Source organism: Salmo trutta, chromosome 18, assembly GCF_901001165.1.
Source record: "Salmo trutta chromosome 18, fSalTru1.1, whole genome shotgun sequence".
In the NCBI taxonomy this organism is placed as follows: domain Eukaryota; kingdom Metazoa; phylum Chordata; class Actinopteri; order Salmoniformes; family Salmonidae; genus Salmo; species Salmo trutta.
In genome coordinates, this window is record NC_042974.1 from 47,864,774 (window position 1) to 47,888,753 (window position 23,980).

Here is a 23,980-nt window from a genome sequence, read left to right on the forward strand (position 1 = left end):
CACGCACGCACACACACAACACCATAGTACATTCAATGAATACCAGATCATCACAACTGTCAGAATCATGCGCTTCAGTCTAGTCTTCAGCACATGACTTTAACTCACCTAATTATCTAACACCAATGAAAGGATTACCCTTTCACCGTCTGGGAGCCAACGTCAAAACTAAACACTGATCTGCAGTCAGTTTTACTTTTACCTTCGCCGTTTCTAAGAGAACGCATCGGGAGAGAAAACTGATCATAGACCTGCGTTTAATGTAGAGTCATATTTCTAGGAGGAGCTTAGCTTCCGCTGTTAGTGTCACATGATTCGGCTCCAAGTTTCACCACGGAAGCTGAGTTGAGAAATGTTGCAATACAGTTTCAAAGTAGGATCGTTTCTAAACGGAAAGCTAAGGGTTTCGAACTAAGAGGTACATTTTAACAACATCTGATTTAACTGGTGGAAATCACGGAGGGGTAAATATGATGCATAACTGATAGGCCACAGGTAAGTTACTTTGTGTAACATTTTGTTATTATTATAGCCTACTGATGGGTGCAAGAATATCCTAATAGAAATGAATTGTTTAAAACATATATTTGTCACGTTGAATATGCCTATAGAATAGGCTAATGTCAGCTCTGTGCATGACATATTTATAATGTTATTGTATGAGCGTTAGAAGGCAAACTTCGAAGTACCATATGGGTAAACGCTATATTCTACGTTGCGCCACCCCTGTGGTGGGTTGAGGTCCGACCTGTCAGCCATGCATTGGTGATCACTGAAGACCATCCGCATAGTCTGGATGTTTGACTCGTGCGGCATGATAGTTTGGCAAGGCTTGGTGCTCTTCTTATTTACCATGCTCTTCATCATATGACCACTCTACAAATGCAGTTATCAGAGAATGAATTCAATTATGAGTCCAGAAGAAACTTGGACGTGGTTTGTCCTCTTCATGAATTGCACATATATTGTTGATATGAGAATAACTTATGTTATTCCCTCATACCAGCTATGTAAGTAGAGACAGTTACACCAACACTGTTATTCTGTTTTCCTAGATAATACAAATGATTCATCACAAATGTGGTAACTCTATAAATCTATCTTTGCATGTAAGCTCATAACTATCCAATTGCAGTGTAATGTTGTTCCGTGGTTTCCTGTAATATGGCAAAAAATGTTGCTTCTTACGAATCATTTGCTTAGCCTATTTAAGAGCTGTGTGTATTGCAAAGAATGTTTCAAACTGTAACAGACTGACTTGCCTAGTTAAATAAAAAATCAAATAAAAGCTGCATATTCTGCAGATGACAACAGTGCTGGTATGGTTGGTTGCTACAGATAAGATCCCACTATGAAGTGTCTGCTGATCGCCAGTGAGAGCGCTGAGGTCCTCTTCTATTGGACAGACCCAGAGTTTGAACTCAACATCCAGGAGCAATATGGAGCATCACAGGAAGAGGGGGAGAAGGTAAGACGGGAGCGAGCGAGGGATACAGGATGGTTCAAGTCGTCTTGTCTATTACATAAATATAGAAGCAATGATAGCATATTGCATATATGGATTAACCCAAATATCCCCAGTGACCTCATTCATATCACATTTCTGTGACTTGCTGAACTCTCTGGTCTGTCCGGCAGCGGTTGTAGACATGTTGGCTGGTTCATGTTGTACCATAATCCCTCATGGTCATTCCAGAGCAGAAAATTGGGGTTATGAGGAGAGATTCCGGTAGAGGATATGGTTGAGTGTTTCTTTCCATCCCTCCCAGCCGCCAGCATTTGAGGACAGCATCAACACTCTGTTTGCCCCCATCATCATCTCCTGCAGTACCATGGTGGACAGACTGGGAGACAGCTATACATCCTTTACTACTGAGAACAACCACACCTATGTGCTACATCAGGTAATACACACACACACACACACACACACACACACACACACAGGAAACTAATGTTGCGTCATGACACAAAAACACTTCAACAGATACAGGGCAATTTGTGACAGAACTATGCCCATAGTAAAGAGTGGTCATAAAATAAGTGTAGGGGAGAGTGGGGTAAGTTGAGCTAACCTTGTTTCTAGGAAACCATACATAAAATGTATCAATTGACCATATATTTAGGAAGAGGTCATCATTTCATGGAGTCTGTGAAGGAAGAAACCACATAGAAAAAGTGGTAAGCAAGTTGCGTCCAAAATAATTGATTTTCACCAAGTACAAACTAATTTATCGGGTAGAGGTTTGGTGATGCTTGTATCTACACCAAAGTAGATACTTTTAAGATGGTTCTATACATCAGTTGGAGTCTCAATAAGATTCAATATGAGGTCTCAAACTTAGCATGAAAGTGCATTCTTGTAACTGTGTGGGCTTATATAGTCAAAATATTTGCCTTGGGATAAGTTGAGCCAATGGTTGAGCCCATGGCAAGTTGAGCAAATTGAAGTGTTTTCTACCCAGGCGTTGGGATATGAGGTAACAACAGGGCCTGGCCTATGTTACAAGTGTTTTAAAAAGTACAAAGTGTTTGTTAGGTGTTACGCCTGTGTTAAAATATGATTAAAATACAAAAAAAAGTAATTGGGTTTGGGAAATAAAGATAGACATGGTTTTAAAAAGGTAGTGTTAATATTTCATTCAGTACAGACGTGTAGGTGGTTTAATTTACCCTGTCCCGCAAGTCAACTTACCCCATACCCATGGTAAATTGTACTATTTAATGAAGCTGTCAGTTGAGGACTTATGAGGTGTCTGTTTCTCAAACTGGACACTAATGTACTTGTCCTCTTGCTCAGTTGTGCACCGGGGCCTCCCACTCCTCTTTCTATTCTGGTTAGAGCTGTTCTGTGAAGGGAGTAGTACACAGCGTTGTACGAGATCTTCAGTTTCTTGGCAATTTCTCACATGAAATAGCCTTCATTTCTCAGAACAAGAATAGACTAACAAGTTTCAGAAGAAAGTTTTTATTTTCTGGCCATTTTGAGCCTGTAATCGAACCCACAAATGTTGATACTCCAGATACTCAACTAGTCTAAAGAAGGTCCGTTTTATTGCTTTTTTAATCAAAACAACTGTTTTCAGCTGTGCTAACATAATTGCAAAAGGGTTTTATAATGATCAATTAGCCTTTTAAAATTATAAACTTGGATTAGCTAACACAACGTGCCATTGGAACACAGGAGTTATGGTTGCTGATAATGGGCCTCTGTACGCCTATGTAGATATTCCATAAAAATCAGCCGTTTCCAGCTACAATAGTCATTTACAACATAAACAATGTCTACACTGTATTTCTGATCAATTTGATGTTATTTTAATGGACAAAAATTGTGTTTTTCTTTCAAAAACAAGGACATTTCTTTGACCCCAAACTTTTGAACGGTAGTGTATGTAGCTACAGTATCTTTGTTAGAAAGAATACTATATTTCCCTTGACAGAGTGATGCTGAATGTAAAAAAAATTCTAAACTTACCCCATTCTCCCCTACAACTCATTTGACCGCATAAGCCACTGAATTACAGTTCCTCTACTGTGCTGTAGTAACAGTGAAAGCCTGCTGTTCAGTAAAGCTTCACATCATGTGAGCATGCCTGAACCTCGCAGTAGTCATGGGATCAGACTGTGTGGCTCTGTAAATGGGTTAAGATGACATGGCCAATAGCCAACAGCAGTTCCATTCAGACCAAATGACTGGGTACCTTTTCTGCTCCTAGCCCCTACGCCTTCCGGTGTTCACGGATCTCAAAGGACGAGATAGTTGTTAGCCATGTGAGTCTTCCAACATATTAAGAGGAGCGTCCTCCATATTCCTTACACCAATCCAAGCCTCTCAGTTGTGTTAATAAAGAGCTTGGTACATGTAGTACATCGCTGTGTGTGAATGGGAACCGATTAGGGGTGATTGAGGGATTGATTATTTGATTGATGGAAATATTGACTGATTGAGATGTTGATTGACAGTTTGAGGAGTGTCTGTACATCGCTGTGAACGGAGACCGTGAAGAGGACGAGGAGGATCTGAAGAGGAAGATTTACGTGATGAAGAAGATGATTGAGGTCCTCTTCGGCATGGTTACCCTCAGCAGCACCCTGATCAGGAAAGAGTATGACGTGACTCTTACCTTTATGAAGTTCATTAGAGCTGTGTTTGTGTGTGACAGATGGACTTGTGTCCTAATGGACTTTGTGGTTTCTCTCCAGGCTGCGTCCTCAGGACACAGAGCAGAGGACCAATCTATGGAAATATCTACAGAGCCTCCTGGAGACCTACAGCCGCCTCCGAGAGCAGGACCAGAGCTTTTTAGTAGAGGTACTATAGAATTAAGCAATAGGGCCAGATGGGGTGTGGTATATGACCAATATACCACAGCTAAGGGATGTTCTTAAGCACGACGCAATGCGGAGTGCCTGGATACAGCCCTTAGCTGTGGTATATTGGCTATATACCACAAACCCCCGAGGTGCCTTATTGCTATTGTAAACTGGTTACCAACGTAATTAGAGCAGTAAAAATAAATGTTTTTGTCATTCCCGTAGTATACGTCTGATATACCACGGCTGTCAGCCAATCAGCATTCAGGCCTCAAACCACCCAGTTTATAATGTGGAGGAAATTGTACTGTAAACTGTGCTATACTGTACTCACTCTTCTCCCCAATTGGGAAATGTAGTTTTGACCTCCACGGCAACATACAGTACCAGTCAAAAGTTTGGACACACCTACTCTTTCAAGGGTTTCTCTTTATTTTTACTATTTTCTACATTGTAGAATAATAGTGAAGATGTCAAAACTATGAAATAGCAGATATGGAATCATATAGTAACCAAAAAAGGGTTAAACAAATCAAAATATATTTTATGTTTTTGAGATTCTTCAAAGTAGCCACCCTTTGCCTTGATGACAGCTTTGCACACTCTTGGCATTCTCTCAACCAGTTTCATGAGGAATGCTTTTACAGCAGTCTTGAAGGAGTTCCCACATATGCTGAGCACTTGTTGGCTGCTTTTCCTTCACTCTACGGTCCAACTCATCCCAAACCATCTCAATTGGGTTGAGGTCGGGTGATTGTGGAGGCCAGGTCATCTGATGCAGCACTCCATCATTCTCCTTCTTGGTCAAATAGCCCTTACACAGCCTGGCGGTGTGTTGGTCCATTGTCCTGTTGAAAAACAAATGATAGTCCCACTAACCGCAAACCAGATGGGATAGCATATTGCTGCAGAATGCTGTGGTAGCCATGCTGGTTAAGTGTGCCTTAAATTCTAAATAAATCACAGACTGTGTCACCAGCAAAGCACCCCCACACCATCACACCTCCTCCTCCATGCTTCATGGTGGGAACCACACATGCAGAGATCGTTCACCTACTCTGTCTCACAAAGACACTGCGGTTAGAACCAAAAATCTCAAATTTGGACTCATCAGACCAAAGGACAGATTTCCACCGGTCTAATGTCCATTGCTCGTGTTTCTTGGCCCAAGCAAGTCTCTTCTTCTTATTGGTGTCCTTTAGTAGTGGTTTCTTTGCAGCAATTTGACCATGAAGGCCTGATTCAAATCAAATCAAATCAAATTTATTTATATAGCCCTTCGTACATCAGCTGAAATCTCAAAGTGCTGTACAGAAACCCAGCCTAAAACCCCAAACAGCAAGCAATGCATGTGAAAGAAGCACGGTGGCTGGGAAAAACTCCCTAGGAAAAACTCCTGAGAAAGGCCAAAAACCTAGGAAGAAACCTAGAGAGGAACCAGGCTATGAGGGGTGGCCAGTCCTCTTCTGGCTGTGCCGGGTGGATATTATAACAGAACATGGTCAAGATTCACGCAGTCCCCTCTGAACAGTTGATGTTGAGATGTGTCTGTTATTTGAACTCTGTAGCATTTATTTGGGCTGCAATTTCTGAGGCTGGTAACTGTAATGAACTTATCCTCTGCAGCAGAGGCAACTCTGGGTCTTCCTTTCCTGTGGCGGTCCTCATGATAACCAGTTTCATCATAGCGCTTGATGGCTTTTGCGACTAAACTTGAAGAAACTTAAAAAGTTCTTGAAATGTTCAGGATAGACTGACCTTCATGTCTTAAAGTAATGATGGACTGTCGTTTCTCTTTGCTTATTTGAGCTGTTCTTGCCATAATATGGACTTGGTCTTTTACCACATAGGGCTATCTGCTGTCACAACACACTCCTACCTTGTCACAACACAACTGATTGGCTCAAATGCATTAAAAAGGAAAGAAATTCTACAAATTAACTTTTAACAAGGCACACCTGTTAATTGAAAGCATTCCAGGTGACTACCTCATGAAGCTGGTTGAGAGAATTCCAAGATTGCCTTGATGACAGCTTTGCACATAGGGTGGCTACATTGAAGAATATAAAATATATTTTGATTTGTTTAACACTTTTTGGTTACTACATGATTCCATATGTGTTATTTCATAGTGTTGATGTCTTCACTATTATTCTACAATGTGGAAAATAGTAAAAATAAAGAAAAACCTTTGAATGAGTAGATGTGTCCAAACCTTTGACTGGTACTGTATATACAACGTATGTCTCTGTCTCCCTCCATCAGGCAGTAGAGAGGTTGATCCATCCTACTCTATGTGAACAGTGTATAGAGTTTCTCGAGCGTCGCTTGGTGCAGCAGATCAACAGTAGTGTGGAGAGAGCAGGAGAGGAGGTCCTCCATGCATTCATACTGGTGCACACCAAACTCCTAGCCTTCTATTCCAGGTTACTGTCCATTACTATTAACACCAAACTACTAGCCTTCTATTCCAGGTTACTGTCCATTACTATTAACACCAAACTACTAGCCTTCTATTCCAGGTTACTGTCCATTACTATTAACACCAAACTACTAGCCTTCTATTCCAGGTTACTGTCCATTACTATTAACACCAAACTCCTAGCCTTCTATTCCAGGTTACTGTCCATTACTATTAACACCAAACTACTAGCCTTCTATTCCAGGTTACTGTCCATTACTATTAACACCAAACTCCTAGCCTTCTATTCCAGGTTACTGTCCATTACTATTAACACCAAACTCCTAGCCTTCTATTCCAGGTTACTGTCCATTACTATTAACACCAAACTCCTAGCCTTCTATTCCAGGTTACTGTCCATTACTATTAACACCAAACTACTAGCCTTCTATTCCAGGTTACTGTCCATTACTATTAACACCAAACTACTAGCCTTCTATTCCAGGTTACTGTCCATTACTATTAACACCAAACTCCTAGCCTTCTATTCCAGGTTACTGTCCATTACTATTAACACCAAACTACTAGCCTTCTATTCCAGGTTACTGTCCATTACTATTAACACCAAACTCCTAGCCTTCTATTCCAGGTTACTGTCCATTACTATTAACACCAAACTCCTAGCCTTCTATTCCAGGTTACTGTCCATTACTATTAACACCAAACTCCTAGCCTTCTATTCCAGGTTACTGTCCATTACTATTAACACCAAACTACTAGCCTTCTATTCCAGGTTACTGTCCATTACTATTAAAACCAAACTACTAGCCTTCTATTCCAGGTTACTGTCCATTACTATTAACACCAAACTACTAGCCTTCTATTCCAGGTTACTGTCCATTACTATTAACACCAAACTACTAACCTTCTATTCCAGGTTACTGTCCATTACTATTAACACCAAACTACTAGCCTTCTATTCCAGGTTACTGTCCATTACTATTAACACCAAACTACTAGCCTTCTATTCCAGGTTACTGTCCATTACTATTAAAACCAAACTACTAGCCTTCTATTCCAGGTTACTGTCTATTACTATTAACACCAAACTACTAGCCTTCTCTTCCAGGTTACTGTCCATTACTATTAACACCAAACTACTAGCCTTCTATTCCAGGTTACTGTCCATTACTATTAACACCAAACTACTAGCCTTCTGTTCCAGGTTACTGTCCATTACTATTAACACCAAACTACTAGCCTTCTATTCCAGGTTACTGTCCATTACTATTAACACCAAACTACTAGCCTTCTATTCCAGGTTACTGTCCATTACTATTAACACCAAACTACTAACCTTCTATTCCAGGTTACTGTCCATTACTATTAACACCAAACTACTAGCCTTCTATTCCAGGTTACTGTCTATTACTATTAACACCAAACTACTAGCCTTCTGTTCCAGGTTACTGTCCATTACTATTAACACCAAACTGCTAGCCTTCTATTCCAGGTTACTGTCCATTACTATTAACACCAAACTACTAGCCTTCTGTTCCAGGTTACTGTCCATTACTATTAAAACCAAACTACTAGCCTTCTGTTCCAGGTTACTGTCCATTACTATTAAAACCAAACTACTAGCCTTCTATTCCAGGTTACTGTCCATTACTATTAACACCAAACTACTAGCCTTCTATTCCAGGTTACTGTCCATTACTATTAACACCAAACTACTAGCCTTCTATTCCAGGTTACTGTCCATTACTCTTCTCACAAAACTACACGCTTTCTACTCCAGGTTGACAGGCCACTGTAACATCACTTTTTCACATAATAAAGAGCATCTTCACATAATATGACATTGCAAATCACGTATAGAGGGAGGTACCTCTGAATCAGGGTTGGGGTCAATTCAGGAAAATAGGAAATAAACTGAAATTCCAATTCAGTTGCATTCATTTTCAATGCTTTCTCAATAAACTGAAAAGGAGTTTAGGAGTTATTAAAAAAAAATACATTTCTGAATTTTAAATTCAAATCACTTCCTGAATTGAGTGACTTGAATTGACCCCAAACCTGCTCTGAATACCTTTCTATCCATCCATCTCCTCTCCCCCACAGTCGTAACGCTAGTACCCTCACCTCGTCTGACCTGCTGGCTCTTATCGTCATGGTGCAGAACATGTATCCTAGCAACATTGACCTGGAGGATACTGCCCCCGAGGTAGGAGCACTGAGAGTGAAAGAAGAAGAATATCATACTCTGTCTGAATGCTTCTGAAGTTTAATAGCTGTGTGGTGTGTGTGCAGGATGTGGAGAACACCTCAGCCCCAGATATATTCTACACTCCAGAGCCTTCCCCTACTAATAGGGACTCAGGGACTGACAGGGACTCTGTTAATTCAGGTAGGTGTCTGTGCCGTGCTCTGTCATTTTTGCCTATGTGGCTTGGTGCAGTGATGTGCTATACTTCCACTGCCTTTGGTTCAACCCACTAACCCTCTGCTCGCTCTCTTTGCAGGCAGGCATGAGGAGAGCAGGCATGAAGAGAGCTGTCATGTGGGGAGCGGTACTCCTGTGTTCGAGTTTTTGGATCCAGACATTCAGGTGAGCTGGGGGGGGGGGGGGGGGGGGGGTTAGATGAACATTCCAGCTCAGGCTTCATCCATGTTACGAACGTGGATGTTGATCGTGCAAATGATATGTAACAACACCCTGAGCGCATCGAGAAGAGGACTGGCCACCCATCATAGCCTGGTTCCTCTCTAGGTTTCTTCCTAGGTTTTGGCCTTTCTAGGGAGTTTTTCCTAGCCACCGTGCTTCTACACCTGCATTGCTTGCTGTTTGGGGTTTTAGGCTGGGTTTCTGTACAGCACTTTGAGATATCAGCTGATGTAAGAAGGGCTATATAAATACATTTGATTTGATCGGATGAAACACCAATACAAATCTAACAGCACAAAAAAATAGATAAGCAAGATCCTCGTGGGTGATTTTTCATTATAGGATAGACATTTGTTGTGATATAGTGCTTTCTAGCTTTGGTGCATGTAGGGAAGCCAAACTTAAGTGGTCAAAACCATTCATCTTGGGGGAGCAGGGTTGCAAAATGCAATCATATCATTTTATAAAATTGTCATTTTTTTTCAATTAACAAATTATCCATTATATTATGATAAATATCTGGTAAAAAAGTGGAGGTGCACAAACATAAGTATGCACCTCCTATTTTAATTTGCTCCATGGCTCAGGCACCCAAATGGACGTTGAGACTTGTGAAGAGGAAGAACTTTTCGGGGGCTTCTGAGTAATAAACATGCCATGCTGGTGGATGGTAACATTCAAATAAAACCCAGCCCTGAAAAGTATATATTTGCACGTCATCTCATTGGGGAAACGCACAGCATTGAACCGATTTCCGGAGCCTAGATGGCGTCGCTGTGAGAGGGATTGTTTTCACGCTTGTCCAAGCAACTTTGAGGGTTAGGTGGTTAACAATCGAATATTGCCTATCAATGTAGCAATAAACTAACTATAACTTGTTTTAGCTACATATGGCAAGTTTAGAGTTTGTCAAGTTGAATGGGAAGAACACGACAGGAAAACAAGAGAAGATAAAATATCCAAGCCTCACAGAAGACTGCAGGCATGCTAGTTACCTACGACGAGAGCCAGAGCAGCATGGATACACAAGATGTCGCTAGCTCAAGCAAGAGAAAGAACAAGACGTACCAGGAAGAGATCCTTGCAACCTCTTTACCTCTGACCCCAATTAAAAATCCACAGGAGAAAAAAGTGAGAGGATTTCCATGTCTGAACTTTTCTCTGCAATCCAGACCCTGACTACTAAACAAGACCATCTACTAAACAAGTGTCCATCATAGAGCGGGCTAATGAAGAAACATCAAAGAAAATGTATAATTTGTCAGAGACTGTCCGTCAGCTTCACACAGTTGTGAGCGAGAACAAGGAAAATATAACATTCCTAGAGAACGACCTGAAGAAACTGCAATCCCCAAATAATGAGCTGTGTGAGAATGTAGCTGAACTTCAACGGTACTCTCGCAGGTGTAATCTGAAAATCCAAGGTGTAAAAGAGGTGGCGGGAGAGGACATTAGGGAAGCCGTTATTAATATCCTGGGAAAGGTAGCTCCGTGCATCAAAGACAAGCTAAGAAACGTGATCGACGTGGTTCATCGACTTGGGAAACGAAGATCTGATGGACCCCCTCGCAATGTCCTCCTGCGCTTCACTATGCGCCACTACAGGGACATCATCTGGAAAATGGCCAAGGGGAACAGGTTTCTGGACGAGAAGACGCTCCGCATCAAAGAGGCTCTGATACCGCAGGATCAGACTGCCAGGGAGAAACTGTGGCCAATTATACAGAAAGCACGACAAGAGGGAAAGAAGGCTGGGTTCAAGGGCACACACGCGTTCACCGAAGGAAGAAATATTACTGGCTAGCTCTGACATGAACCACACTTGAACTGTGAGTACTGCCAAGAGTACATTTACTGTACTGCCATGAGTAAATGTACAGTTCGAACTACAATTTATGAACACTTGCCAAAAGAAAAAAGGGATTTGTTATACTGTTAACCACCGCTACCTCAACTGAGTGTAGTTTTCTGTCGGATTAACCCTCTCAAGGTTTACTGTTTGTTTTATTGTTCACATTACTACATCTGTCTAGTTTGTGTCTCTTTATTTTTTAATGCAGGAGTTTGTTTTCAACTCTCTCAATATCGTTAGCCTGAATGCTAGGGGTTTGAGAGATCTTACAAAAAGAAAGACTAATTTTTATATTGTAAATGCAGTAATCCAGATTTAGTTTTTCTTCAGGAAACTCATTTGTGTAAAGTGACTTGAACTTTTGGAAGTCATGGCCTATTTCAGTCATGGATCAAACCATTCTGCTGGTGTTTTGACGCTTATCCACAAGTTTAAAGGCAACATTCTAGAATCCACATCGTCACAGGATGGCAGATGGGTCATAGTAACGGTTAAACTTGACAATGCTATTTTCATCATCTGTATTGTAACTCACATGCTCCAAATAAGACCCTTTTAGCCCAACTTACCAGAAAGTTACAGGATTTATGCAACAAATATTCAGAGGCTTTTCTAATTCTCTCAGGAGATTTTAACGAAACACCTGATGACTCTGCTGCTTGTTTTCCTCCTAGAATGAGTCAAAGCTCTCAAAATAACAATATCATTACAACATTATGCAAGGATCTCTCTGTTGATGATGCCTGGTGTTATTTCAGTCCGGATGCAAAGGGTTATACCTGGACCAACCAAACTATGTCACGAAAATCTAGAATAGATTTATTCCTAATTTCCCCCTTTTTGTTACAGTTTGTTATAGATGTAGATCATCAGTTGGCTCCCTTTTCTGATCATCATTTAATTTCCCTGAATTTACAAGCTTCTAAAAATTCTAAAGGTATTCGAGGATATTGGAAATTAAACAACACACTTCTTAAAGATCCTATTTTTATTGGAAACATCAAATCTTTAGCCAAATATATTTTTGTAAGAAAAGACTTGGGTCATGGAAGTAGATGGAATTCTTTAATATAAAGTCAGAGTTGTAGCCATTAAACGTGCCAAAGAGCTGAAGCACCTGAAGAACCTTTTAGAGAAAAAGATTTGATGAGCAAGCTTGATAGATTATCTTTCATAAAAACTATCTCAAGAAGAAGAGTTTGTACTTAAATCTTTACAACTACAATTCGAACAGCTTTACACGGATCTGGCAAATAGTGCTTTTGTCAGATCAAGAACCAAATGTATTGAAGAGGAGGAAAGAAACACCAGTTGTTTTTTTGCATTTGAAAAGAGAAACAACAAAAGAAAATCTATATCGGCACTCAAAATTAAGGATGTATTATGGAAAGATCCCATTACAATATCAACATTTGTCAATTCCTTTTATGAAAACCTTTACAACTCACAATTTCAGGAAGATGGTTGTGAAAGCTTAAATTTGCCACATTCGGGAGTTATGGCCCTGTAATTTAGGATGATTTCCACTCAGTTTGCAATTCACCTGTTTCAATCGAAGAAATTAGAGAGGCTCTGAATTCAATGAAAAAAGGGAAATCACCTGGCGCTGATGGCCTGTCAGTTGAATTCTATAGAGAGCTTTGGCAGTTACTAGAAGACCCTGTTGTTTATATGTTTTAAGATTGCATCGAAAATGGTGAAACGGTCTCCACTATGAAAGGGCCTTATTTCACTGATTCCGAAGACCCTTCTCTCATTGACAATTGGAGACACAATTACTTTATTAAATATTGATTACAAATTGATTGCTCTGGTTTATGCCAAAATATTGAAGAAAGGAATACATACCATTATAAATGAGACTCAAACAGGATTTATGAAGGGCCGTCACATAACCTCCAACAATCGTTTAGTCTTGCACCTTTTAGATTATTCAGATGCAATTGATTCAGATGGTGTTGTTTTATTTTTGGACTTCTGTAATGCCTTTGACACAATTGAACATACATTTTTCTTTCGGCGTCTTAAACATTTTGGTTTCGGTGAAAATTGTATCAAAGTCATTCGCATGTTTTACAAAGATATAAATAGTTCTGTGATACTAAACCTTAATTCTGTACATCCAAAAGATTCAGTATCAACAGAAGTGTACGACAGGGATGCCCAATTTTGCCCTTTTTATTCATTTTGGTAGTGGAACTTCTATCTCTAGATATTCTGAATAATGCATATCTGCATGGTTTATCCCTTTTTAACAGAGAAATCTAAATTTACCAACTGGCTGACAATACTACTCTTTTTTTTTTAAAGACAAAGACCAGGTCGCTCATGCCCTTAATGCTGTTACTGCATTCTCTATTGCATCTGGATTAAAACTGAACGTTTCTAAATGTGAAATGTTTATATGACTGATGATAAAGAAATATAAAATATTCCTATAAAGGACTGTGTTAAATATTTAGGAATATATCTATCAAAAAACACTTAGTCAGACAACATATACATTTCTCTCCTAAAATTAAGAACCAAGAAAATAGTTAAGAATTTGCTACAAAGGGATCTTTCTATACTTGGGAGAATGCTTCTGTCCAGGGCAGAGGGACTGTCTTGCTTTGTGTACCCCTCATCATCTTTATTTGTAAAGCGATCAACAAGACCTTTCTTGACTTCATCTAGAAAAATAAGTCTCAAACTAAAAAAGTCAGTCCTTTCAAATAAAATAACTGAAGGAGATCTGGAAGTATTGGATTATGTTGACATAAATAACTATTTTAAGATCAATTGGTTGAAAATATGTCAATACAGAATCAATTTGGCTTTTGCCGACTGGTTGAGTACCAGTACACAGTAACGTTACTAAGTGCGCTATTTTTCAGATGTTGCCCTACCGGAGTTACACAGTAATAGAGTCACTGCTATTAGCTTCACGACTGACATTTGGGCCAGCGATATCAGCCCCATGAGCATGCTGAGTCTGACAGCACAGTGGGTCGTCAAGGATTTCGTACTGAGGAAAGTCGTATTTCATGCTCATGAATGTGCTGGTTGTCATACCGCTGCTGCCATTTCAATGGCATTTGAGATAATATGTTTGAAACTTGGAAACATGAACACCCTAGCTAGTTCCATTCGAACAACTGACTTGAGAAATAAGCTCATCAACTGCGCCTGCAGCAGATGTGATAGCATCTGTCATGGCCTTGAAATGTTTGAAAAATGGCACCGGAGAAGAAGCCAGACGTTTTACGTGTCTCCAACCGATTGTTTTTTTTCTTTCTCATTTATTTACATTGTTTGTGACTTACTATTTTACTTATTTTGTACATAATGTTGCCGCTACCATCTCTTATGACCAGAAAATAACTTCTGGACATCAGGACTGCGATTACTCACCACGGACTGGCAGAATCCTTTTTTTCCTTTAACGAGTCTGACAAGCCCGACGTGAACGATATACTGCTTTTTTGGGAACAGGCCCAGATCCCCGTGATTTGCGTGAAGAGGAGGCGGAGAAAAAGAGGCCAGTGGGCGGGCCGCCTTCTGAGAATTAATAGGAGATCGAATAAACCTCCACTTCCTTCCATTCTACTAGCAAACGTGCAATCTTTGGTGAATAAATCAGTTGGCTGATTCCAGCCGAGAGCTGCCCAGTGACACGAGCCTACCAGACAAGCTAAACTACTTCTATGCTCGCTTTGAGGCAAATAACACTGAAACATGCATGAGAGCACCAGCTCCAGGAAAACTGTGTGATCACGCTCTCTGCTCCCGATGTGAGTAAGACCTTTAAACAGGTCAACATTCACAAGGTCGCAGGGCCAGACATATTACCAGGACGTATACTGCGAGCATGCGCTGACCAACTGGCAAGTGTCTTCACTGCCATTTTCAACCTCTCCCTGTCTGAGTCTGTAATACCAACATGTTTCAAGCAGACCACCATAGTCCCTGTGCCCAAGAACACCAAGGTAACCTGCCTAAATGACTACCGACCCGTAGCACTCACGTCTGTAGCCATGAAGTGCTTTTAAAGGCTGGTCATGTCTCACATCAACACCATTATCCCAGAAACCCAAGACCCACTCCAATTTGCATACCACCCCCAACAGATCCACAGATGATGCAATCTCTATTGCACTCCACACTGTTCTTTTCCACATATGTGTTCCTTTTGTCTATGTGAGAATGCTATTCATTGACTACAGCTCAGCGTTCAACACCATTGTGCCCTCAAAGCACATCAATAAGCTAAGGACCCTGGGACTAAACACCTCCCTCTGCAACTTGATCCTGGACTTCCGGACAGGCCGTCCACAGGTGGTAAAGGTTGGTAACAACACATCCACCACGCTGATCCTCAACACAGGGGCCCCTTCTGTGGACTTGTGAGGCGTCTTTCTCAAACTAGACACTAATGTACTTGTCCTCTTGCTCAGTTGTGCACCGGGGCCTCCCACTCCTCTTTCTATTTTGGTTAGAGCTGTTCTGTGAAGGGAGTAGTACACAGCGTTGTACGAGATCTTCAGTTTCTTGGCAATTTCTCGCATGGAATAGCCTTCATTTCTCAGAACAAGAATAGACTGATGAGTTTCGGAAGAAAGTTTGTTGTGTCTGGACATTTTGAGCCTGTAATCAAACCCACAAATGCTGATGCTCCAGATACTCAACTAGTCTAAAGAAGGCCAATTTTATTGCTTCTTTAACCAGCACAACCATTTTCAGCTGTGCTAACATAATTGCAAAAGGGTGTTCTAATGATCAATTAGGCTTTTTAAAATTACAAACTTCAATTAGCTAACACAACGTGCCATTGGAACACAGGAGTGATGGTTGCTGATAATGGGCCTCTGTACGCCTATGTAGATATTCCATAAAAAAATCAGCTGTTTCCAACACAATAGTAATTTACGACATTAACGATGTCTACACTGTATTTCTGATCAATTTGATGTTATTTTAAAGGACTTTTGAACATGTGTGTGTGTGTGTGTGTGTATGTGTGTATGTATGTGTGTATGTGTGTATGTATGTGTGTATATATATATATATATATATATTCCATTCTCTTCAGATATATATATATATATATATACACATACACACACACAATTTCAAAAGTCCTTTAAAATAACATCAAATTGATCAGAAATACAGTGTAGACATCGTTAATGTCGTAAATTACTATTGTGTTGGAAACAGCTGATTTTTTTTATATATACACACACGTTCAAAACTTAGGGTCACTCAGAAATGTCCTTGTTTTTGAAAGAAAAGCACATTTATTTGTCCTTTTAAAATAACATCAAATTGATCAGAAATACAGTGTAGACATTGTTAATGTCGTAAATTACTATATAAACTATAAATTACTATATATATATTATATATATATATATATATATATATATATAATATAATATAATATAATATATATATCACACAAAATTATCAACAACTTACATCCCTACATCAAACATGTCAAACAAAACACAGGTTTAAACAAGAATATATTGTTTATGTATTTTCTTGTTTAAACCTGTGTTTTGTTTGACATGTTTGATGTAGGGATGTACGTTGTTGATCATTTTGTATTATGAAATAAAATGAAGAAAATTTACACAGATTTCCATGAAGTTCCCACTTTGGATTTCCCACTTCAACCCCAAATGTATTATACCTTGACTAAAACGATGACTCATTTACTTAAATCGTTGTGCAACATCGTGGGTAAGCTCTGGGCATCGTCTTTCAGCTGAAAAAAAGATTTTCGCTGTTGTGGTACAAAATGTCATACAAAAGTTTCAAATGCATTTTGGTATTACTAAATGTGTAGTGTGATAGGTTTTTAAACACTCAAAAATGTTGATTTAATAAAATGTTTAATAAATTGTCTTCCTCAAATGAAGGGGATGATGACGCAATCTTTGTGAGAGGGAGGGAAGCTGATTTCATTGGTCCTCAACTCGCGGCTCAGACACTTCATTCAGGATAAATGGAGTTAGCCCTGAGTTAGCCTGCCCCGGATCAAGTTAGTTCTGAAGGATTCGTTGCCATATTAATGTACCTGGCTAAAAGGTGAGCCACTTTTGTGACACCGGTTATCCCGAGTTAAGCTCAGAGTTGACGAAAGTTACCTCGCTATTTCCTCAAACCAGATTTGTAGTATAGGGCCCGGCCATTAGGACAAAATGGCAACACGGCATTGCTGCACCAAAAAGGGCTGGATCCTAACTAGAGAAATGCATGTACCTTAGACTTTCTCATAAATCATGCATTTAAATTAGACAGACCTTGGAGCCCTTGCTCAAAGCCATTGGATTTGCATGTTCTTTAGAATCTATATAGTGTAACTTCTCATGAGATGAAATTAATGGAAATTCCATTCTGTCTTCAGATGGCGGAGGACAGTCTCCGGACCCTGGAAGCTCCTCCCCCTGACCCCTCGAACCCTAGCAGAGTCTTCCTAGAGGTCACGCTGAAGGAGGGCTGCTATCCCATGATGCCTCACTCCATGTACTGTCTGCCACTCTGGCCGGGCATCACTCTGGTGCTGCTCACTAAGGTCTGTATACACACACACACACACACACACACGCGCGCGCATATATATACACACAGACAGACACACACATTCAAAGAGAAACAGTAAGCAAATCTCACAACTTTGGATGTTATTTTAGATCAAGCCAGAAGATGGCAGTAATTTGTCACTGAGATAAGACTGCTCTCTCTATCTCTCCCTTGCTCCTTCTCTCTCCCTCCCCCCCTTCTCTCTCTCTAGATACCTAACAGTAACCTGGCAATGTCAGTCTATGTGTTCCTGGAGGCATTTGCTAAGTTGGAGAAGCGTCTGAGTGAAGGTCTGGAGGGGTCAGCGGCCCGCGGCCAGACATCCATACAGGACCTCCGCAACAAACTGGACAAGTTCATTAGGGCATTGGGAACCTCAGACATACAGGTGGGTGTAATGTATGAAGTCCTATCTGTATATGGAAGCTTTTTGTCATTGAAAAGCATTTGATATGCTCCCAGTGACAGATTTAAAACCTAATTTCAGTTTATGTGACAAAACAAGCAAGAATTGCGTAGAGAATCATTGTACCATCTGAACCTCTGTGAAATATATTTTCCATAACCAAAAATATTGTATTTTCAGCTGTTTGAAGCTGGTGTACAAAACCGGAAGTAAGACGCAGAAACTAAACTTAAGAACGGGAAGCATAGAAATGGCACACATAGAACATATCTACCGTGTCTAACACTTGCTTTCATTGAGAATGACAGATCTATAACACACAATTCTATGGTCGGGTCGCCCAAAATGTTACATAAAAACATTGCTAAAGTATTTATAACACATCTGTCGGTCTCCTCTCTTTCAGACGTCCCAGCTACAGAGTGTATGGACAGAGTTTAAGAGCCGGGCATTCACCAGAGGAGGACCTGGCTTCAGCAGGGAGTGAGTGTCTTGTCTACTGCCACCTGCTCTCTATGTCCCAATTCCATGTCGACCCCTAGCCCCTAGCCCCTGCTCCCTCTGTTCTACTGTAGATCTGGAGGATTAGATACAGTGTGTGTGTGTGTGTGTGTGTGTGTGTGTGTGTGTGTGTGTGTGTGTGTGTGTGTGTGTGTGTGTGTGTGTGTGTGTGTGTGTGTGTGTGTGTGTGTGTGTGTGTGTGTGTTTATTTATTTATATTTTTTATAAAACACAATTCTGGATTATGTGTTTATTTTTATTATTGCTAGATATTACTACATTGTTGGAGCTAGAAAATACAAGCATTTTTCTGCTCCTGCAATAACATCTGCAAATCTGTGCACGCAACCATCAAACTTTGATTTGATTTGCCATGGGTCCATTTAGCATTTGGGAAGATGTGTATCATAATGTTAGCTCTGAACTCTGTCCCTAGCCTGGTCCCCTTGTGTGGTAGTGTGAAGAGTCAGCTGTGTGGAGTCTACAGACAGTTTCATCATACTGTCTCTGTCCCTAGCCTGGTCCCCTGGTGTCGTACTATGAAGAGCCAGCTGTGTGGAGTCTACAGACAGTGTTTCATCACAGAGAACACAGTTGGAGGAGGGAGTCCACAGCGTCTATCACCCAGTCTACAGGACAGAGCTCTCACCATGGTGCAGTACGTATAAGGACCAGGACTAGCTAATAGTATTTCTCTCAATAGCAACCAACCAGTGCTGAATGTAATGTGTAAAGGCCTGTAGGACAGAGCTCTGGATACCTGTACAGGTGAAGATACTATTCTTATCTTCTCTATTCTCTTTCCCTCCTCTTGTTCTTCCTCTATACCCCCCCCCCTTCTCTCTCAGGGAGAAGTTGATGGATTGGAAAGACTTCCTGTTGGTGAAGAGTAAGAGAAACATCACCATGGTGTCATATCCTGCCTCACATTAACCCCGCCCTCTGGAGCCATGTTAGAAATCTCAAATGGCCTCTTCTTTCCTATGTTTGTGCTCCTAATATTATGAGGTTAGATGTAGGGTTGGTGTGTTAAAGAGAGGGGGTAGCCTATACAAAGTCTTTCGAAGAGGTCGAGTTTGACCAAAAGCCTGCACACCCAGTTGTTCTCCCAGAGGGTTGGCCACCGCTGATCTTGACTAACCAGGATCAATAGCTACATGACTGTAGAAACTCCCATTGTCAGGCGAATTCAGTGCAGACTCACATGTTTCCCCATTTCCATAGCATTTTGAAAGCAATAGGTGCTGATGGCTATTCATGAGGTATGTTGTGCCCTGGTATGTCACAGACAGTTTTTATTTCTATCTTGGATGAAATGTCTACTGTATGTCACTGAAGGGATAGAATGTAATCATGCAGCTCGTTGAAATCAAACCAGATGCTGCTACTGTACAGTAGTTTGACCATGTTGGACAGATATCTCTAGACAAGAGATTGTCAAGTGTATTTAATCCAGATGATGTTACGTACCCAGAGAAGTTACTACAGTGTTGTGGTATTAGGCTCTGTTTTGTACTGTATCTGTGTGTTGTGAGGTGTATTGACCTTAACACAGCGGATATTACGTACCTTGAGGAGTTCCCGGGCCTGATCCATTTCATCTACGTCGACCGCACCGCTGGTCAGATGATCGCTCCATCTCTCAACATCACGGACCGCGCAACCTCTGAGCTAGGAAAGGGGCCACTGGCTCACTTCATAAAGGGCAAGGTTAGACTGTACCATCTACACTGGGTCTAGAAGGTTGTCTAAGAGTTATCCACTAGTTTGGGATTGTAATCAACTAAAGTAGGCTCTCAATGCATATGGGAAATCAAAAGTTGCCTCTGTAAATGTAAAGCTGGTCTGATATTTTTAGTAAATGATGATGATTTCTCGGTCTCTCTCTGTCTCTATCTTTCTTTCTCTGTCTGTATATCTCTGTATCTCTCTCTCGCTCTCTTTCCTCTTCTCGCTCTCTTTCTTCTCGGTCTCTCTCTGTAGGTATGGGGCCTGGTTAATACATCGAGGATTTACCTACAGAAGGGTTATTCCACTGTCACTCTGAGAGATGGAGACTACTTCTTCTGCTACTTCCTCTGGTTCGAAAACGAAACGGTAAATGACCTCAATGTTGGGTATACCAAGCCGGATTCTTCCATTGGAATGTTCTGGAACGTCATTGTGTTTGTATGACCCTTGACCTCTGTCACCTGACCAATCAGGGCTACAAGCTGGAAGTAAAGGACCTGCCAATCCTGCCCAACGACTCCGCCCCCATCGGAATGCTGGCCTGGGACTACTACAGGTGAGGAGGAGGTTGTGTGTGTATATGTATAATGCATTCTCTAGTACTTATGGCTGTATTACAGGAGTGTGTGTGTGTGTGTGTGTGTGTGTGTGTGTGTGTGTGTGTGTGTGTGTGTGTGTGTGTGTGTTGTGTGTGTGTGTGTGTGTGTGTGTGTGTGTGTGTGTGTGTGTGTGTGTGTGTGTGTGTGTGTGTGTGTGTGTGTGTGTGTGTGTGTGTGTGTGTGTGTGTGTGTGTTCCTGTTCCCCTCCACAGGAAGCTGTTGCGCTACTACAGTAAGAGCCACCAGGGGGAAGTGGTGAAGTGTTATGAGCTGCTGACAGTCCATCTAGGAGTCATCCCTACAGAGTACATACTACAACACTGTAGTCAACTAGCACGCAAACTCTGGGAGCCCTCACGTATACCCCTACTGTAGGAGACACGCACGCACGCACACACATATAGATCACTGATTGTACAAAACATTATGAACACCTGCTCTTTCCATGACATTAACTGACCAGGTGAAAGCTATGATCCCTTATTGATGTCACTTGTTAAATCCACTTCAATCAGTGCAGATAAAGGAGAGGAGACAGGTTAAAGAAAGATTTAAGCCTTGAGACAACTGAGACATGGATTGTGTATGTGTGCCATTCAGATAAGAGCGTCTGCTAAATGACTTAAATGTAATGTAATGATAGTGAATGGACAAGACAAAATATGTAAGTGTCTTTGAACAGGGTATGTTAGTAGGTGCCAGGCGCACCGGTTTGTGTCAAGAACTGCGACGCTGCTGGGTTTTTCACACTCAACAGTTTCCTGTGTGTATCAAGAATGTTCCACCACCCAAAGGACATTCAACCAACTTGACACAACTGTGGGAAGCAATGGGGTCAACATGGACCAGCATCTCTGTGGAACGCTTTCGACACCTTGTAGAGTCCATTCCCCCGACGAATTAAGGCTGTTCTGAGGGCAAAAGTGAAGGGGGATTCAATTCAATATTAGGAAGGTGTACTTAATGTTTTGTACATTCAGTGTATACACACAGCATTACCACGGTAATACAAACACACCAGGGAAGGCTGGTGGGAGGAGCTATGGCTGATGTTTGCAATGGCTAAAAGGGAATAAATGGAACGGTATCAAACATATGGAAACCACATGTTGGTGACTCCGATCCATGAATTCCATTCCAGACATTACAATGAGCCTGTCCTCCTATAGCTCCTCCCACCAGCCTCCACTGACACACACACACATCCGTGACCATGAAACATGGTGCTACACATTCAACCCTACTGAAACGTGTGGGCACCAGTGCCAATAAAGGATGTTTACAGGTGACAGTTTGTCCCACAATAAGTGTGTATTCTATATTCCAAATCATCCTGTTCTACAATCTGCAAGTCACTGGAAAGACATAGCCAAGTGATTGACCTTTAGCACTGATAAATACTGTTTATGACTAGCACTTGTCCTGCTGCTTTTATGATACAATAAATCAAATTCAAATCAAATGTATTTATATAGCCCTTCGTACATCAGCTGATATCTCAAAGTGCTGTACAGAAACCCAGCCTAAAACCCCAAACAGCAAGCAATGCATGTGAAAGAAGCACGGTGGCTAGGAAAAACTCCCTAGGAAAATCTCCCTAGAAAGGCCAAAAACCTAGGAAGAAACCTAGAGAGGAACCAGGCTATGAGGGGTGGCCAGTCCTCTTCTGGCTGTGCCGGGTGGATATTATAACAGAACATGGTCAAGATGTTAAAATGTTCATAAATGACCAGCATGGTCAAATAATAATAATCATAGTAGTTGTCGAGGGTGCAACAAGCACGTCCGGTGAACAGGTCAGGGTTCCATAGCCGCAGGCAGAACAGTTGAAACTGGAGCAGCAGCACGGCCAGGTGGACTGGGGACAGCAAGGAGTCATCATGCCAGGTAGTCCTGAGGCATGGTCCTAGGGCTCAGGTCCTCCGAGAGAGAGAAAGAGAGAATTAGAGAGAGCATATTTAAATTCACACAGGACACCGGATAAGACAAGAGAAATACTCCAGATGTAACAGACTGACCCTAGCCCCCCGACACATAAACTACTGCAGCATAAATACTGGAGGCTGAGACAGGAGGGATCAGAAGACACTGTGGCCCCATCCGATGATACCCCCGGACAGGGCCAATACATCATTGTTGTCATCACTGGCTTTTCTCTGAAACCTCAAAAATACTGTATCCTTTCATGTTTCTGTGTTGGTTTTGTTTTTCTCCTTGTTTCTTTGCTTTAAACCCAGTTTAGCTGACAGACGTTTTGCACTGTTTCGCTATTGTTTTAGTCGTCAATCTGGAATTGTTTCACCTGGAATTGTTTATTTATGACTGAGAAAGAAAAAAAACTTTTCAACCCATAAGATCTAGTACACAATAAAAGTATACTAAAACATATACAAATATGATAAAAAGAATGAAATGTGTGAATTAATAAGCCTTTCCATACTTTATAAAATGTCCATATATAGTTAGAATCTATTTTAGGAACATCTACCCCATATATTTCACCTTCTTTATTACTTTACCAAACATATTAGGATTTTAGTTATAGTCAAAATCTGTTACATTTGTGAACATCTAAATCAACATTTGGGCCAATTTAACAGCATGCCTCTGCTATAGACAAGGGGATAAGGGCTATGGAAATGAAATGAAGTGTCTGCTGCCTCCAACGTAAAACAAATGTTTGACTTCCACACAAAATTACTTCTTTACTTATTCTAGGTCGCATTCTTTTTGTATTTATTTTTTATTTAACCTTTATTTAACTAGGCAAGTCAGTTAAGAACAAATTCTTATTTACAATGACAGTATACCCCGGCCAAACTGTAACCTGGACGACGCTGGCCCAATTGTACGCCGCCCTATGGGACTTCCAATCACGGCCGGTTATGATACAGCTGACAACCAGAGGGAGGCAAATACACGTTTATTCGACAGA

General features: G+C 41.0%; 1 protein-coding gene across 2 annotated transcripts; it reads left to right on the top strand.

Annotated features, from left to right (window-relative positions):
• Positions 1-310: 310 nt before the first annotated feature.
• Positions 311-21,467, top strand: hps1 (HPS1 biogenesis of lysosomal organelles complex 3 subunit 1). Of its 2 annotated transcripts, none has more exons than XM_029698840.1 (18): positions 311-495; positions 1,305-1,468; positions 1,770-1,904; positions 3,967-4,109; positions 4,207-4,315; positions 6,583-6,743; positions 8,843-8,945; positions 9,032-9,128; positions 9,244-9,329; positions 17,633-17,800; positions 18,020-18,196; positions 18,621-18,697; positions 19,233-19,373; positions 19,564-19,629; positions 20,281-20,425; positions 20,699-20,812; positions 20,920-21,002; positions 21,258-21,467. In XM_029698840.1, exons 2-18 carry the CDS (start codon positions 1,352-1,354, stop codon positions 21,418-21,420), a joined length of 2,085 nt encoding a protein of 694 aa, XP_029554700.1. In that variant the 5' UTR covers positions 311-495; positions 1,305-1,351; the 3' UTR covers positions 21,421-21,467. The 2 variants fall into 2 exon arrangements, with proteins under 2 accessions (XP_029554700.1, XP_029554699.1); XM_029698839.1 differs by having other exon boundaries at positions 1,339-1,468.
• Positions 21,468-23,980: the final 2,513 nt, after the last annotated feature.

Bases quoted from the DNA above. Each gene is read 5' to 3' on its own strand.
- hps1 (XM_029698840.1), top strand. From the start codon at position 1,352: ATGAAGTGTCTGCTGATCGCCAGTGAGAGCGCTGAGGTCCTCTTCTAT. The intron at 6,744-8,842 runs GTTACTGTCCAT...TCTCCCCCACAG, and splicing joins CTCCTAGCCTTCTATTCCAG to TCGTAACGCTAGTACCCTCA. The intron at 17,801-18,019 runs GTCTGTATACAC...CTCTCTCTCTAG, and splicing joins CTCTGGTGCTGCTCACTAAG to ATACCTAACAGTAACCTGGC.